The following is a 16,423-nucleotide window of genomic DNA, read 5'->3' as shown; positions in this document are numbered from 1 at the left end:
CAAGTGAATGCTGCCATGTATTTCTCATGTGTAACTGTTTCTTGTTTGTGTCTTTTTTTTTACACGCATTTTGCAGCAGAACAACTTGAGTAACCCTCCAACCCCGCCAGCCTCTCTCCCACCTACTCCACCTCCACTAGCCCGTCACAAAATGGTTAATGGCTTTGCTACCGCTGAAGAACTTGCAAGCAAAGCTGCTGTGATGAGAGGACCTGAGGGTAGTTCATTTTGTTTTGCACTTTTAAGACTGTAGATCTCAAGGGATTTGGGAGGGGTCTAGAGTGTTTGTTATTTAAGACTGCAGATCTCAAGGGATTTGGGAGGGGTCTATAGTTTTTGTTATTTAAGACTCTAGCTCTCAAGGTAGTTGTGAGGGGTTTATAGTGTTTGATATTTAAGACTGTAGATCTCCGGATCCTGACAGAACAGCACACAGTTTCTGGTGCAGCTGCTGTAACTGCACAGTGATGCCGACTCATGAGGAATGGGTTTGTCGTTTTGAAATTCCTTGCACACACACAGAATTCCAGAAAACTTGTCAGGCCAAGGTCCACCCTGCAGCATGCAAAATAGCAGTTTTAAAATTGTGTGCCTGGATTGAGAGCTCCTGGATACTGCACTGCTGCTTTTTACACACACATGAGCAGACTCTGTACGACCGGTCACCAGTCATACGCATTACATTGTTATTACTATTATAATAACCTCCAATCATAGAAAGTAAAAAATAGATATAACAGCTGTAATGTTTTAAATTAAATGATAAGTTTAATATCGTATTATTAATATTATTTATTATTTAAGTTTTATAATTTGAAATGACACCGCTAAAGCCACCTCTTGTCCACCTTTGAATCTTTATTATCACTCTGTATGCAAAAGCCTAAACACGCATGCATACTCACTCTCCCTAGTTACTGCAAGTGGTGTTCAAGGTCTCATCAAAAAATCTGCTTTGTACACAAACACCTTTTCATGGTCCTGCTAAAATGAGCCGGGATCCAATCCTGTTTTTTGATACCATTACAGTACAACTTATTTTATAAGATGATTTACAAAATAATCTTACAATCTTATTTACAATGATTCAGGTAATTAAGAAGCAGTATAAATTAAGCGAGTGCTTAGCGCTCAGTTCACATGTTTATTGCTTTCAGTTTAAGGGCAACTTAAAAACCATGTCCCGTCCCAAAGTGTTCCGGAATTATGGGGCCAGGTGGCAACCCTAAGTACAACTGGCCCCAGGTCACTGATGCCAAGTGCATGTACTTTACTGCTAAGTACTATGGACATTTGGAAGCTGGACAACTCATGTAAAAGCTACATGTAAATCATATATAAATTACTTTGTTACAATTATGTTGTACAAAATCATCATCAGTAAGTCACAATTACAAAGCTATTAATCTCATGTTAAAATGTGGCATTTTCCAAAGAATTAGCATGAGAGAAATCACTTACTCCACGTACTTCTCCCACTGCCTTCTTCAACCAGTGACATCACAGGAGGGATTTCCAGCAATGGCGGATTACAGTTTGATAGACAGCTCATTTGACATGTAGCGAGCACAAGCCATCAAAACAAACCCAAGACTACATTGCTTTCCCATCTATCTTATCATTTACAAAGAAAGTGAAAAGTGTTTCCTTTCCTCTTTAAGAGTTTATGGTTGTACTCTTTTGCTATAAAAACAGTCTCTAATTACTCTGCTCTACCCTTAGTCATCAAAGGCCTTGGACCCAGACAATTCCAGATGCCATTCAGACCAGAGGAAGACTTGCTGGCTAGAGCAATGGCACACGGCCCTAAAACAGTGGACGTGCCTGCCTCCCTGCCCACACCCCCTCACAACAACCACGAGGAGCTCAGGTGGGTTGCATTGTGGGCTTTTTCACATGTGGCTTGTTTCTAAACTAACAAACTGAGTTCACTTGGAAGTGAATTGTGCAGGAAAATAACTTATTTTCACAAACGAAGCTCAGTGCAAAAGAACTCAGCTCTCTCCTTCAAAAGGACTGAGTTCTGTTTGCTGGTTCACTTCAACGTGTTTCTGAACTGACTGTGCTTTCACATTGCATTGAAACAAATGGACTGAGGCCACCTCTTGAGGAGGACTCAGTTTGGTTTGGTTCTTTTGGAGCATTCACATAATCTTCTAAAATGAACCAAACTGCACTCAGGTTGAAAAAAAATCAGTGAAGTGTGACTGAACTGTGTTGCGTTGTACCTAGCTTCCAACTTGAGGTCTTTTTTTTTTTTTTTTCATCTTTTAATTTCAGTGTTTAAACACAAGCTACTGTTGATTCATTTTGAATTCCTCTTTTAAGTGGTACTCTTGAAGCGTTTTGACCCTGCTGTTTGTTGCATGTCTCCAGAGGGCAGGATCACTGTGATGAGCGGGACTCCCCAGACAGCTTCGTCCCTTCCTCCTCCCCGGAGAGTGTTCTGGGAATGGAGGTGCACCGCTATCCTGACCTGTCTCTGGTGAAGCAGGAGCCCCCGGACCTCGCCCCCTCCCCAGTCATCCCCATCCTGCCGAGCTGCAGTGGGAAAGGTGAAGGAGAGGAACGGGCTGTAGCGATGGCCCCAGTGCTGCCTGAACTGCAGCCTTGCTGTTGGCACTTAACAAGAACGCAAAGATTATTAGAAAGAGATCAATAACAGCAGTTCACAAATTCATTCATTCATGCAATCCATCTGTGTTTGTTTCTTATGTTTTTGCTCAGAGTTGGAAGTACTGATAGCAGCATGTTGGCTTTATGCAGTGATGCTGTGATGGCTGACTTTTTTCTTTTTTCTTTTTATTTTTTTTTTCAGGATCTGAATTCAGGCTGTGTGATGTAAAAATTGAGCCTTCTGGTGTGTTTTTTGGGCCCGAGTTTGGGCAGCCTGCAAACTGTTCACAAGCTGGTCTTGTATCCATAGCGATTACACTGAACCCAGCCGCTGCAGGGGTAAGACACCCCAGATTCCACAATTCCCTTTTTTCCCTCCCTTCATTTGCTGATGTGTGAATGTGAATCTTAAAATGAAGGATGGTAGCTGAACAGTCTTTTTTTTTTTTCCTGTTAAAGTGCCTTTGCCCTCATTTGATTAACCGCAAAGTTGATGCCTCGGTGTAAAATAAGAAACTGAAGTCTAAAAATGACACATTTCCTGGTGTTTTCGTCTCCACAGTGATGATAAAGCCTCATTTGGCGTGAAATTGCACTGGTCTGGTTACAGCCAACTTGACTGTCCACACAGACGATTTCATTTTAATTCTGTGAAGAAATATTGATTTTACAGTGTGTCAAATTGCATAAATACAGCTTGTGTTGTGATTTTTAATGAATGCAGTACTTAATGGGTTACCATGGTAGTTTTTAAAACCAAATCTTTGTTTCTGGTAGAACATCACCGGGGTTGTAGCAGCTGTGGCCAATCTCCTGCGTGTGAAACTCCCCAACAGCTATGAGGCTAGCGCTGCTCCGGACAGGCCACCCGCGACCCTGCTCAACAGCATGAAGGTGCAACACCACCACCGGTTTGAGCACAGGCCTCCACCGCTCTTCACTGGGGCAGGCTCTGGGCAGCCAGCGGTCATGAGGTTCATGAGGCCTTCTGGACCTTCTGGAATGTTCCAGCCTCAGGTCCGCTTCACGCCAATCAGCAGCGGTGAGCAGGGTTTTACTGTTAACACTAAAAACATGTATTAGGATGTTTAGGGTTAATCATACCAAACACAAAGAAAGAAAGAGAGTAGGAATGGATCAGTAGAGCCAGTTTCAGTTACAGATAGCGAGTGGATGCCCATTCATCATGATAGTGAGAAACTGTCCCAGTAAAGGTGCCGCGGTATTTAAGTAATGTCAAGAATGTGAAATGTGGGGCTCCCGAGCGGCGCATCCAGTAAAGGCACTCTGTCTGGAGTGCAGGATGCTCCCTATAGCTTGGAGATTGCCGGTTCAAATCCAGGCTATACCACTGCCGACGGCACACAATTGGTGGGACGGGGAGGGTTTAGGCTGGCTGGGGAATCCTTGGCTCACCGTGCACCGGTGATCCCTGTGACCGGCCGGACGCTTGCAGGCCTGCCTGTGTGCAATTCAGAACTGCGTGGTCCTCTGACGCTGTAGTTCTGTAATGTCTTCATGGCAGGCTTGCAGTACGAATAAAAATATCAAAGCTACAGAAACAAGGGGCTGTAATAAATGTACACTCTACTGTAGTTTGCACACCCATGCTACAGATGCCCTTACTCCTTCAAGGTCATGTGATGAGGAGAAGTCCTTCTCACTCTGCAAATATGTTACAGTGGTGAAGTGACATTAAAAGCAGGACAGCGAATAATAAATAAGCTGTTCAGAAGTTCACTTGCTTAAATGTTGTTGTCCTTTAGGTTCCGTTGTGGTTAAAAGAGACGAGCAGTTTGCGAAAGGAAACCCTGGACCAAAACCACAGTGGTGTTGTCACTGCAAGGTTGTCGTTCTTGGAAATGGAGTTTGTAAATCTGCCAAAGATCTGCCTTTCAATAAACAGGTACAGTCTGCAAGAACAGAAAAAGGTTAAACAGATACTGAGAACACTGTGTTCAGCACAGCTGTAAAGTAAGCATGTTTTCAACTCAGGACACAGAGGAACAAGGAATTGATAAAGTGGGCTACATTGGACTTTGTGTAGAAGAGACGTGTATTCTGAGTCTGGAACAACAGTGTAACTCATGTAATAAATAGACTCTGTTTAGATATTGTTTGGAAAACAGTGTAAACAGAGCTCACAAAGTTCAGCTTGACACACACACACAGTTAGGCAAGACAGGCACTCATTAGAGCTAGTGAGAGAAGCTACCTGACAGACCATTGCCATACCTGAGTTTTCTCTCAGAACATAGGGAGGTAATTGATCATTATCTGATTTCTGTTTGTAACTGGATGCTACATTGTTGTGCCTAACGATAACATTTGAGCTATGTGTGTGTTAGAATCAATAAATGGAGACTTAGTAACATAGACTTAGTAAAATAGCAATTGGTATTATGTGCGCTTATTTGCAAACATCTAATGAGTTTCATTGCATACACACAATGAATGTATAGGGGAGTGTTGTGCTTGTTCACGTTCCCGACAGCTCTAGCTCTAATTCTGTATTTACAGATGTGGTGGGTGATCTCTGTTACCAACAGATTTACTCTTCTAGATGAAGACACAGAAGGATTTAGTTTTTTACCCTTCAGAGCACCCAGTAGACCCTGGTGCATGTTAGCTTATGTTAAGCACCAGCTGTTGAATGCAGGATATTTGGGCTTTAAGTTTCCATGGCTGTCATATTGTACTGTCACTGGGACTCTAAAGTGTGTGCTGTGTGTGTATATTTTGATTTCTTATAGCATTTATTTTCTTGCTGGTTGAATCCCTGTGTGTTTTTTAATACAAAGATCCCTAGTGCCCAGAGGCACAGAATAGTCTCTCTCTTATATACATGCAATTCCTTTGGCACTGGGAATATAAATAAAACAAAACAAAAATTAAAAATGAGGTTAAAAAAAAAAAAAATCACTTGTCGCTGGCTTTTGATCTTTGATTGTGTCACATGGTCTGTTTGAATGATCATGTCTTGTGCTATGAAGGCAGATGAGAACATATGTCTTTAGAGCTGTTAATCCATCACTTGTGTTTCCCAGGACTTGCATGAGGACCCAGGGAGATCAGAGGGGAACCTGGTCTTCTGTAGCCACAACTGCTTTATTCTGTATTCCACAGGCATGCAGGCCAAAACCACAGAGACACAGGTATGAACAGGCACTGGTGTTGGAGCACCTAGCTGAAGGGAACACTCTTGTGTGGGGTTGAGAGTGGAGTTGGCCCTTTACCATTTATCTTTCACATTCATTTGCATGAAGTCCTTCGTTTAACTTTCCATTTGGCAAAACTCTTAGGAAATCCGCAGGACAGTAACACATTTTCTTTCATAACAAGTGACTCATTCCTAGCCTTGTAACAGCTTGGATGGGCTCCCACATTGGGGCTCTGCATTTTATTGAGTTATTTGCTTATGTTTGGGTTGCTAAGTGTTCACAGCAGCTGACGATTCCTTCGTGAACGTTCAGCAGCTCACAGTTCCTTCGTGAACGATCAGCGGCTCACGATTCCTTCGTGAACGATCAGCAGCTCGTTTTTTAACCCAAGACTTTTTAAACTGAAACTTTCAAATGAAGACAAACGCAAACATACACTCAGATAGGGTTGGGGTCAGTTACTTTTTCTTTTCCAGTTCCCTTTTAATCAATTTTAATTCCAAGTCTTTCTAAGGAATTCCTTTAAAGGAATTGGAATTGATTAAAAAGAAATTGGAATTGACCCCAACCCTGCACTTGGGGAAATGTAACCTAAAGATGGTACTCCCTTTTAAATAAGTGCAAGAGTAGAACAACAAGGACATCTTAAATGTGTCGTTTTATGGTTATGGCAGTTTTATAATTTGACAAGCTGGTGTGAGACTCTCTCATATTAATTACCACGAACAAGACTTATATTGCTTGGAGACAGCCCCAGAGGGAAAATATGCTGGTGTGACTTTATTAAACATGCCAAATATTAGCGTGTGTAGAAACAGTTAACATGTGTCATAGATGTAAATATTATCCATATTCAGAGGGTATAAAGTATTCCTTTAACATGTTTCCTGTGTGGACAAAATGAGCAAAACAGGGAGCATGTAGAATCATGCGGTTGCTTTGGTTTAAGTCTAACCAGCCTAAGTCTAATACTAACCTTCATGCTAAGAGCACTTGATTTTGAACTGTGAATAAGCTAATCTGGTGAATTCTCTTGTCATTTTGCAGGAAGCAACCTCTGCTCAGCTGGATTCCACGCCCACAAAAACCTTTCACCAGTACAGCAACAATACCTCCACATTGGACGTCCATTGTCTGCCACAGTTACAGCCGAAGGAGTCTCCGGCACCAACTCCTCCCATCACATTTCCCCCGGCTGCCTCGGAGATGATGAAGCTGGAGTCCAAGCCAGACGAGCTGAAGGTCACAGTGAAGTTGAAGCCGCGGCCGAGGGCTGTGCAGGTCAGTGTGGACGAGTCCCGGCCATTGAGCAAAAGGTGGAAGGGCATGCGCTGGAGGAAGTGGAGCATCCAGATCATGATCCCCAAGGGCAACTTGAAGCTGCCTTGCGAGGGGGAGATCACTGAGCTCCTGAATAGGCTGGGTACCTCGCTGAGGCCAGAGCCCCTGCCCAAGGACCACAGGAAGTGCTGCTTCTGCCATGAAGAGGGGGACGGCATCACTGACGGGTCCGCCAGGCTCCTCAACCTGGACCTGGACCTCTGGGTCCACTTGAACTGTGCCCTGTGGTCCTCGGAAGTGTACGAGACGCAGGCTGGAGCCCTGATCAACGTGGAGCTGGCACTGCGCCGGGGGCTGTCCATGAAGTGCTTGTACTGCCAGAAGATGGGAGCCACCAGTGGCTGCCAGCGGCTACGCTGCACAAACATCTACCACTTCACCTGTGCCCTCAGGGCCCAGTGCATGTTCTTCAAAGACAAAACCATGCTGTGCCACATGCACCGGCCCCGGGGGGGCGCCCCTGAGCATGAGCTGAGGTACTTTGCCGTGTTCCGCAGAGTGTACGTGCAGCGGGACGAGGTAAAGCAGATCGCGAGCATCGTGCAGCGTGGAGAGCGAGACCACACCTTCCGCGTGGGCAGCCTCATCTTCCACTCCATTGGGCAGCTCCTCCCTCAGCAGATGAAGGCCTTCCACAACGCCACTGCCATCTTTCCCGTAGGCTATGAGGCCAGCCGGCTGTACTGGAGCATGCGCTATAGCAACCGCCGCTGCCGGTACATGTGCTCCATCGACGAGCGGGACAGCCAGCCTGAGTTCATTATCAGAGTGGTGGAGCAGGGTCACGAAGATCTGGTCCTGACTGACTGGACTCCCAAAGGTACGAAAGCTAGGGATCTCTGTTCACACTGATAGTATGCTCACATTTGCATGTTCCCGCTTAGTCAGATCTGCAGGTTTTCATTGTTGCGTCTTGTTTTTAGCCCTGTTCTTGTATTTGTCTGTTTTGACTAGGAGTGTGGGATAAAGTCTTGGAGCCTGTGGCTGAACGTCGGAACGAGTCAGGCACTCTGAAACTATTTCAGGCTTATCTCAAAGGAGAGGATCTCTTTGGCCTCACAGTCTCTGCGGTGGTTAGGATAGCAGAATCTGTAAGTGCTTAACCTCACTCAGCTTGTTTCCAGGTTGTGTATAAGTAAGGATCCAGGAGTGTGATGATGATGATGATAATGAAAATACATTTGCTTAAATAACCTAAGCTAAATATGTCAATGCAAAGTTTCACGACAGTTGTTATGCAAGTCTCAAATTGTTATTAAACATTATAATGCTTGTTTTTATTCCAGACCAGGAGTGCCCATAGTTGGCCCTTCCACTCCTGGTCTTTGTTCCAACCCTGTTCTAAATTGTTTAATTGAACTACAGCGTGCATGACGATTGAATTGGTTAATTGTCACATTTTTAGCTGTTAAACCTGGACCGTGATTGGACAGTCCTGTTGCACACACATTAGTATGCCATGTCCTGTGTTTGTACTGGGGGAGGGGGAGGAGACTGTCTCGCACATTCTCATTGTGGTCTTGTTTCAGCTCCCAGGGGTTGAGGCATGTGGAAGCTATGTTTTCCGCTATGGGCGCAATCCTTTGATGCAACTGCCTCTGTCCATCAACCCCACAGGCAGTGCGCGTTCTCAGCCTAAAGCCAGCAACCATGTCAAGAGGTTTGTGTTAAGGTATTTTCTTTGATTTAAACTTCCAATAGAACACCCTGGATTTGAAGCTTTGTAACTTGTGGTGTTTGTTTCTTGCACTAACAACAACCCTGTGTCCCTGGCTGTGTGTGCATTAATGTTACAACTGAAGGTGCTAAACATTCGTGTGTGTATGTATATATGTATCTATAATCATGCATTTGTGTGTTTTTTTGGTGTGTCCAATGTGCAAGCACATGTGTGTGTGAGCTTCCCGACAACTTTGGTGTCTTGTTGTGTATTGGCTGTTTTGAGGTGTGTGTGTGTGTGTGTGTGTGTGTGTGTGTGTGTGTGTGTGTGTGTGTGTGTGTGTGTGTGTGTGTGTGTGTGTGTGTGTGTGTGTGTGTGTGTGTGTGTGTGTGTGAGCTTCTTGACAACCTTGGTGTCTTGTTGTGTCTTGGCAGTCATTTCGGGGTGCGTGTGTGGTTTTTTTTTTGTTTTTTTTTTAAATTTGCGACTGTGTAACGAACTTCATCTTATTGTCTGTTGTCGTTCCCCCCCCCCCCCCCCCCCCCCCCCTTACAGGCCTCATACACTGAACAGCACCAGCACATCCAAGTCCTTTCAGAGCACTGTCACTGGAGAGCTGAGCGCACCCTACAGCAAGCAGTTTGTCCATTCCAAGTCTTCTCAGTACCGCAAAATGAAAACCGAGTGGAAGGGTAATGTGTATTTGGCTCGGTCTCGCATACAGGTCAGTACTGTCATAAGAGATGAGTGAAAAAAAGAAAGAAACCGCGTCCAGCAGTACAAAAACAGGCCTTCTGTTTACTGGACTAGGCTTCCTTATTTCTATTTATTACAAACATTATTGACTTCTGTCTTTATTACCATTAAAAGTGATCTAGCAGAATGACATCATTCTTTTTAATACAACTCCCAAGCAACCCATATTTAAACTGCATGACTTTGAGTTGCTGTGGGTTACATATTTTATATAATGGTACTGTTTTGGTTAATTATACTACCCTCTCAGAAACCCCATAGCATACTTGATACACTAGTATACTGTGTAAAAAGCACCCAGGCTGTATCTGTGCATTTGTACAAGGGTGCAGATTTGAGGTTTGCCCTAATGAAGCATCGTTACTGCTGTGTGTTGGAGTCATGTGAGCTGGAGTGTTCCTGTGTTTCCAGGGGCTGGGATTATATGCTGCCAGAGACATTGAAAAGCACACAATGGTCATTGAATACATGGGAACAGTCATCCGCAATGAGGTGGCACGCAGGAAGGAAAAGCACTATGAATCTCAGGTATTGTAGAGTACAATGCATTGCGAAAGGTATGTACGTAAATGTGTTGGTAATGTTAAACCAGGCTGCACTTGCATGGAGTAAGCTGAACAACTCGTTTCTATTATAATTAGTAAGATAACAGAAACAAGCTGTAGTCATGTAGGCTCTGAGCTACTACAGTATAAACACCAGGCATAGAGGAGACAGACAGAGACGCTCCCAATCCCTCCAGATCATCGGGACCATCGGGGTATCAGTATGAGGGCTCTCTCCAGGGGTTCAGGTGATCTCATTAATTATCTGTCTCTGTTAATACCAGTGGCACGTATTGTATTCAAACATAGGCTTCAATGTAGGATGCAGTGTGGGTATTTGGAACTAATACATGGTAAACATTGTTAAAATTTGTAACATGGTCTGGTCTCATCCTTGTAGCATAACAAAGTAGTGAATTCCACGTATACCTTGATTCATAACCCTTACAGTATGGCTACTGCTCAAATCCCAGAACAGCAGCTGGGAATCTTTCACTCTTACCCAAAGAAACTCGGTGCTGATCGGGGCCTGTGGACCCCGTTGTTAGGGTTTTAATATTGAACCATTTAAGAGACAGAAGTGTCCCACAAGTAAAACGAGGCTGCCTTACTGTTGCAGTGAGGTGCACCAAACCGGGTTTCAGATTCACCCAAACAGCTTGCAGGTATTGCTTTACTGGGGTGCATTGTCTGCCCTAGAATTGTAAACAAGGAGTGGCTGAAAAGATGTACAGACTTCAACATTACTAAAGCCAGCGTGGTATTAATTGTAGCGTTGTGACACCTCATTTGTATTTGTCCCTTTGTGTTTAGAATCGCGGAGTGTTCATGTTTCGAATGGACAGCGAACACGTGATTGACGCCACTCTGACAGGAGGTCCCGCGAGGTGAGTGTGTTCTCCAGGAGGGTTTGTCAGCTGCTTTCAATGAGTTCAGTTGTGTGGATGCTCTCCTCTTAACGGAACAGGACACTTTTTTTATTTCATGATATTTTACTCGTTTTGAATTGGATTAAAGATCTGTTTGTTTTATATGCTCTCAAACTGTCATGAACCATCACTGCAGTTTGTCTTGCTTTATTAACGATGGGTTTTTTCGAGGTGAATTGTTCTAATACTGTTTATTTAATTGTAGGTAACACAATTATTCCATAGATCTTAAATATTCTGCATGTCCATTTGTTACACAGGTCTCAGTTTGTATTAAACGTGATATCTGGTACTACACTAGGTTAAATAAGTCTTTGTTTGCAAACCCTGCTTTCAGATTGTGTTGCGCTTTCTTGGTCATTACACCTGCAGGGTGAAATTGTCCCCACCCCTTTAACAGCATCTATCCTGTCATTAACCAACCAGCTGCTTCCCCTATTGAGTGACATGCTTTCAGCCAGTAACATGCTTTGTCCCAGATTTTCTGCACATAAGTCATGGAAACCAAGCCCTTTCTTTAGCCTAGTACAGTACCAGATAGCATGTTTGTGAAATGAAAAATACTAGAGCATGTTTATTAAAAACTGTGGCTCTGAGACTTGTAGTAAATAGAATTTCAGTTCAGATTGATGGAATGTTTTTTTTTTTTTTTTTTAGCTGCAATCGCTTTAAACGAGAAACTAACTTGCTCAGTATTTGTAACGGGACCGCATGCCGCTCCAGTATTCCTGGAAGTGTGTGCTTTAATCCCCTTGGTCTCTACAGAGCCATGCAGCTCGTTAATAATTCCTGTCATTGGCTGCTCTGCCCTCACAGCTGCTGTTTGACTCTGTCTGTCACAGCCCTGCACTCGCTCCACTAGTCACAATGACAAACTATCCCTAATCACACACTTTGGAAGTCAGTCAGAGGCAGGATAAGGCACACTGCCCTTTCTAGAAAATCCTGGCACCCTGACCCCATGCCAACAGAGTTTGTTTTAAAAAAAAATAAAAAAAAAAGGCTGCCACATCAGTCTACCTGACTATTTTTACCATGCTGTCTGAAAGGTGGAAGCTGAGACATTGTAGCTAATTATTAAAATTAGCTACAACGAAAGAGGCTGTGTGGTCCAGTGGTTAAAGAAACGGGAGGTCCCGGGTTCAAATCCAGCTCAGCCACTGACTCACTGTGTGACCCTGAGCAAGTCACCTAACCTCCTTGTGCTCCGTGTTTTGGGTGAGACGTTGTTATAAGTGACTCTGCAGCTGATGCATAGTTCACACACCCTAGTCTCATATCTTGTAAAGCGCTTTGTGGTGGTGGTCCACTATGAAAGGCACTGTATAAAAATAAAGATTATTATTATTAAAAGTGAGTTATCAGTTTATCAATTACTTTTTACTTTTCCATTATTTTTATATACTATATATGTATGTGTGTTTTTTTTTGTGGATGTACACAGAAGGTTGAAATGATTAAAAACAAATTTATTTCAGCACACTGTAAGGGGACAGAAAATCCCCCTAGTATTGCTGTATCATTAAGTTAAGTGGGTGGTGTATTTGTTCATTAATATGTCTTGACTATTAGAGGTGTTTTTTCCCTTTTTTATATACAGCATGTATTCTCATTCAAGGGAAAAACCATATAATTCAGCGTCTCTGAATTGCTGTTGTTTCTTTTTTGAAGGTATATCAACCATTCTTGTGCACCGAACTGCGTGGCAGAGGTGGTGACCTTTGAAAAGGGACATAAAATCATCATCAGCTCTAACCAGAGAATTCAGAGAGGACAGGAGGTGAGGAAAGTACTAATGATGCTGATAATACAAGGAATAGCGTTCACCCAGTTTCACATCGTGGTAACAGACACAGATGATGCTGATAATACAAGGAATGGCACTTCGCAGGGCTCGTCAGGTGCTTTATTGTGAAGTTTTTTTTTTTTTTTTTCAGCTTTGTTATGACTACAAGTTTGATTTTGAAGATGACCAGCACAAGATTCCTTGTCACTGTGGGGCTGTGAACTGCAGAAAGTGGATGAACTAAGATTGCATTCCGTGCCGTTTCCTCAGGCTTGCTTGCTTCTTTGGAAGAGGGTCTCGACACTGAGGACAGGGTGGTGTGTGTGTGTGTGTGTGTCAGCCTCTGTGGGTGTGTGTTTGTGTGTGTGTGTGTGTGTGTCTTCTTTTGTTCTCCAGTGTTCCAGGCTAACCAATAGAAATCATATAGACAGAAAGCCTGTCAGGTGGAGGGATGGGGAATATGGTTTTAGTGGAAAGAGAAAGAAAAGGCATAGTGGTAAAGGGTGGGAGAAAATGAATGTAGAAACGAATTCACCAGCTAATGTGGAGGAGACACAGTGCTGGCCACGGCCTTATTTGATAAAAAAGGGGCAGGCCCTCTAGTTCAAATGTATATCGAAATAATAAAGACGCAGACACCACTGAACAGGGAATGTACCGAGGTGACTTCCTTAGGGATACAGCTAAGGGAAAATTAACTTGCACTAAAAAACATTTAAATACTTGATTCCATGAGTCAGTTTAATGTTGCTTTTTTGATTTCTGTATAATAAGAGAAACATTTTTGTATTTATTACTGGGTAAGTGAATGAAGCTATTTTTAAAATAAAAAAATTAATGAAATAGTTGAAAGTGGAGCTGCTGCCGTTACCTGCAGATTTAACAAACCCTGTTACTTTTGTACAAAGTGTAAATATTTTGGAGAAAATGGTATAAAATATATATATATATATATATATATATATATATATATATATATATATATATATATATATATATATATAAAAAAGTTATTGACCAAATGCTACCTTAATTTTGCGTCTGTTTTGGGTGATTTTGACAGATTTCTCTAAAGGATGTTGAGAGTATAAATATGATGTATAGAATACATGTGTAAATGTTCACATCAATAATATCTTTTTGTTGTTGTATTTAGATTTAATATAGTTGTGTAATTGTGATAGAAATGTCTTCTGACCACTTGAAAAAAAAAAGTTTCCTTATCAACTTTGGAATTGTTGAAAAGTTCTTACAACATCAATCAAGTAAATTGTTTTGATCGCAAAATCATTGTGACATCCTAAAGTCGGGTTGTTGTGGGTGTGTTTTTTTTGTTTTTTTGTTTTTTTTGAGAATTAGAAGAACTGTGAATTTAGGTTTAAAACCACACAAAATGAGTTTGGAAGCTTATTTTAACCCGAATAGGGAAGACTAGATAGTCTTTCGTACTCAATTATGCAGACTAGTTATGTAGTTAAGGGCTTCAGTCTATGAGTATCAATTGAAAGAAAAAGTAACAATTGAGTTGTAATTATGCTCACATGCTGAAGGATGTGGTGTTCTGGAATACAGATGAAAATTTATGAAAAAAAGAAAGTGTATGAATTTTTTGTTTACATTTCTTTTATATATAAATAAACAAACACTTGTTTTGTTTTGGCTGGCAGAGAAGTAACTACGTTTGAACCAGACCAGCTTTTCATTTCGTACTTTAAATAAATAATAACAGCCCCTGTGGTACTGGCACTTCCCGAACCGTTTAGTCTGAAATGAAGTTGTGTTGTGTGCACAGGTTCAGTGGACTGGAAAGCTGTTGATATTCCAGGACACAGTCTTGATATTGTAATGTATACGGCATGATGAATTTTTTACTTTTTCAGAAAAATCAATTGTATATATTTTTCTCGACGAATAGCTGTATGAAATTTGTTTCATGGATATTTTTCTCCTTGTACAATATTGTAACATCCTACCAGTATTTGTCCTACGGTTTTCTTTTTGTTTGTTTTTCCTGTATAATAGTAACTAATGTTGAAAAATGAAGCCTTTTCGAAGTATACAGAGTGTTATGGGTTTGGAATTTGTGTAAAAAGATTTAGGATCATTTACAAAATAAAATATTTTACATCTAAAAATGTGAATTGTCAGTTATTTTGAGAGTGGTAAGAGTGGCCCCCTGATAAATCAAACCAGTATAAACACACGCACACGCGCAGGGCCCTCATAGTAGCAGGGTAACCCTTTCAGTCCTGAATTTTTTTGTCGAGCTGAAGAATGCGAAATTAAGTTATGTAATTCAAAAAAGAACTCCTTTATTGAGTATACATGAGAACAGGACACTTATCTATTTATTTATTTATTGGTACATATATTTTGGTAAATGGGACCTTAAAATCTCATCAGAACTTTAAGAACTCTAAACGGTGCTAAGATGAGACGGAACGTTGAGGTCCTGCCAGGACTGAAAAGGGTTAATGCTCTGAAATGAATTATATTTGTTTCTAATGAGAAAAAACAGAAGCTCACAAATATTTGGTCCTGTATGTGACTGGTACCAGGCACACTTCATGAGGTCCTGTGTGTGACTGGTGCCAAGCACACTTCATGAGGTCCTGGGTGTGACTGGTGCCAGGCACACTTCATGAGGTCCTGCGTGTGACTGGTGCCAGGCACACTTCATGAGGTCCTGCGTGTGACTGGTGCCAGGCACACTTCATGAGGTCCTGCGTGTGACTGGTGCCAGGCACACTTCATGAGGTCCTGCGTGTGACTGGTGCCAGGCACACTTCATGAGGTCCTGCGTGTGACTGGTGCCAGGCACACTTCATGAGGTCCTGCGTGTGACTGGTGCCAGGCACACTTCATGAGGTCCTGCGTGTGACTGGTGCCAGGCACACTTCATGAGGTCCTGCGTGTGACTGGTGCCAGGCACACTTCATGAGGTCCTGCGTGTGACTGGTAGCAGGCACACTTCATGAGGTCCTGCGTGTGACTGGTAGCAGGCACACTTCATGAGGTCCTGCGTGTGACTGGTGCCAGGCACACTTCATGAGGTCCTGCGTGTGACTGGTGCCAGGCACACTTCATGAGGTCCTGCGTGTGACTGGTGGCAGGCACACTTCATGAGGTCCTGCGTGTGACTGGTAGCAGGCACACTTCATGAGGTCCTGCGTGTGACTGGTGGCAGGCACACTTCATGAGGTCCTGCGTGTGACTGGTGCCAGGCACACTTCATGAGGTCCTGCGTGTGACTGGTAGCAGGCACACTTCATGAGGTCCTGCGTGTGACTGGTAGCAGGCACACTTCATGAGGTCCTGCGTGTGACTGGTAGCAGGCACACTTCTGAACCACCCAGGTTACTGGCTACGAAATAAAAGCAACAATGTGGCAGCTCCACAGTTACAATACCGTTCCCCTTGGCAATGCCCTCGTGCTGGGATTCTAGGAATGCTTCTAGATCTCTTCATTTCCCAGTGAGGGATTTCTACCCCATCCATCACAAAGAGCATGCCACAGTATTGCAGCCCAATTCAACCATGAATTCACAATAATCACAATCTCTTCATTCATGCATACCTTATACATGTGATCAACATGTGTTACAAAAAAACATGGAATGAATATAAGT

General features: G+C 42.8%; 1 protein-coding gene across 17 annotated transcripts in view; it reads left to right on the top strand.

The window, feature by feature from the left end:
• Window positions 1–14,929, top strand: part of LOC121310091 (histone-lysine N-methyltransferase 2C-like) — a 138,169-nt gene extending 123,240 nt beyond the window's left edge. For 11 of the 17 annotated variants that reach the window (XM_041243395.1, XM_041243350.1, XM_041243387.1 and 8 more), the window contains 15 exons: window positions 77–218; window positions 1,723–1,870; window positions 2,377–2,555; window positions 2,819–2,955; window positions 3,394–3,658; window positions 4,383–4,522; window positions 5,664–5,771; window positions 6,825–7,938; window positions 8,073–8,209; window positions 8,648–8,790; window positions 9,334–9,502; window positions 9,946–10,062; window positions 10,893–10,966; window positions 12,680–12,788; window positions 12,946–14,929. In XM_041243395.1, the coding sequence (XP_041099329.1) occupies window positions 77–218; window positions 1,723–1,870; window positions 2,377–2,555; window positions 2,819–2,955; window positions 3,394–3,658; window positions 4,383–4,522; window positions 5,664–5,771; window positions 6,825–7,938; window positions 8,073–8,209; window positions 8,648–8,790; window positions 9,334–9,502; window positions 9,946–10,062; window positions 10,893–10,966; window positions 12,680–12,788; window positions 12,946–13,038 (3,075 nt within the window). In that variant the 3' untranslated portion in view covers window positions 13,039–14,929. The remainder of the gene's footprint in view (window positions 1–76; window positions 219–1,722; window positions 1,871–2,376; window positions 2,556–2,818; window positions 2,956–3,393; window positions 3,659–4,382; window positions 4,523–5,663; window positions 5,772–6,824; window positions 7,939–8,072; window positions 8,210–8,647; window positions 8,791–9,333; window positions 9,503–9,945; window positions 10,063–10,892; window positions 10,967–12,679; window positions 12,789–12,945) is intronic. The other 6 variants (XM_041243377.1, XM_041243451.1, XM_041243439.1 and 3 more) reach the window with 3 other exon arrangements.
• The last annotated feature ends 1,494 nt before the right edge of the window (window positions 14,930–16,423 follow it).

Source organism: Polyodon spathula, chromosome 3 (assembly GCF_017654505.1).
Source record: "Polyodon spathula isolate WHYD16114869_AA chromosome 3, ASM1765450v1, whole genome shotgun sequence".
NCBI lineage: Eukaryota > Metazoa > Chordata > Actinopteri > Acipenseriformes > Polyodontidae > Polyodon > Polyodon spathula.
Note: the sequence above shows the minus strand (reverse complement) of the source record. Positions and strands in the feature narration are given on the sequence as shown.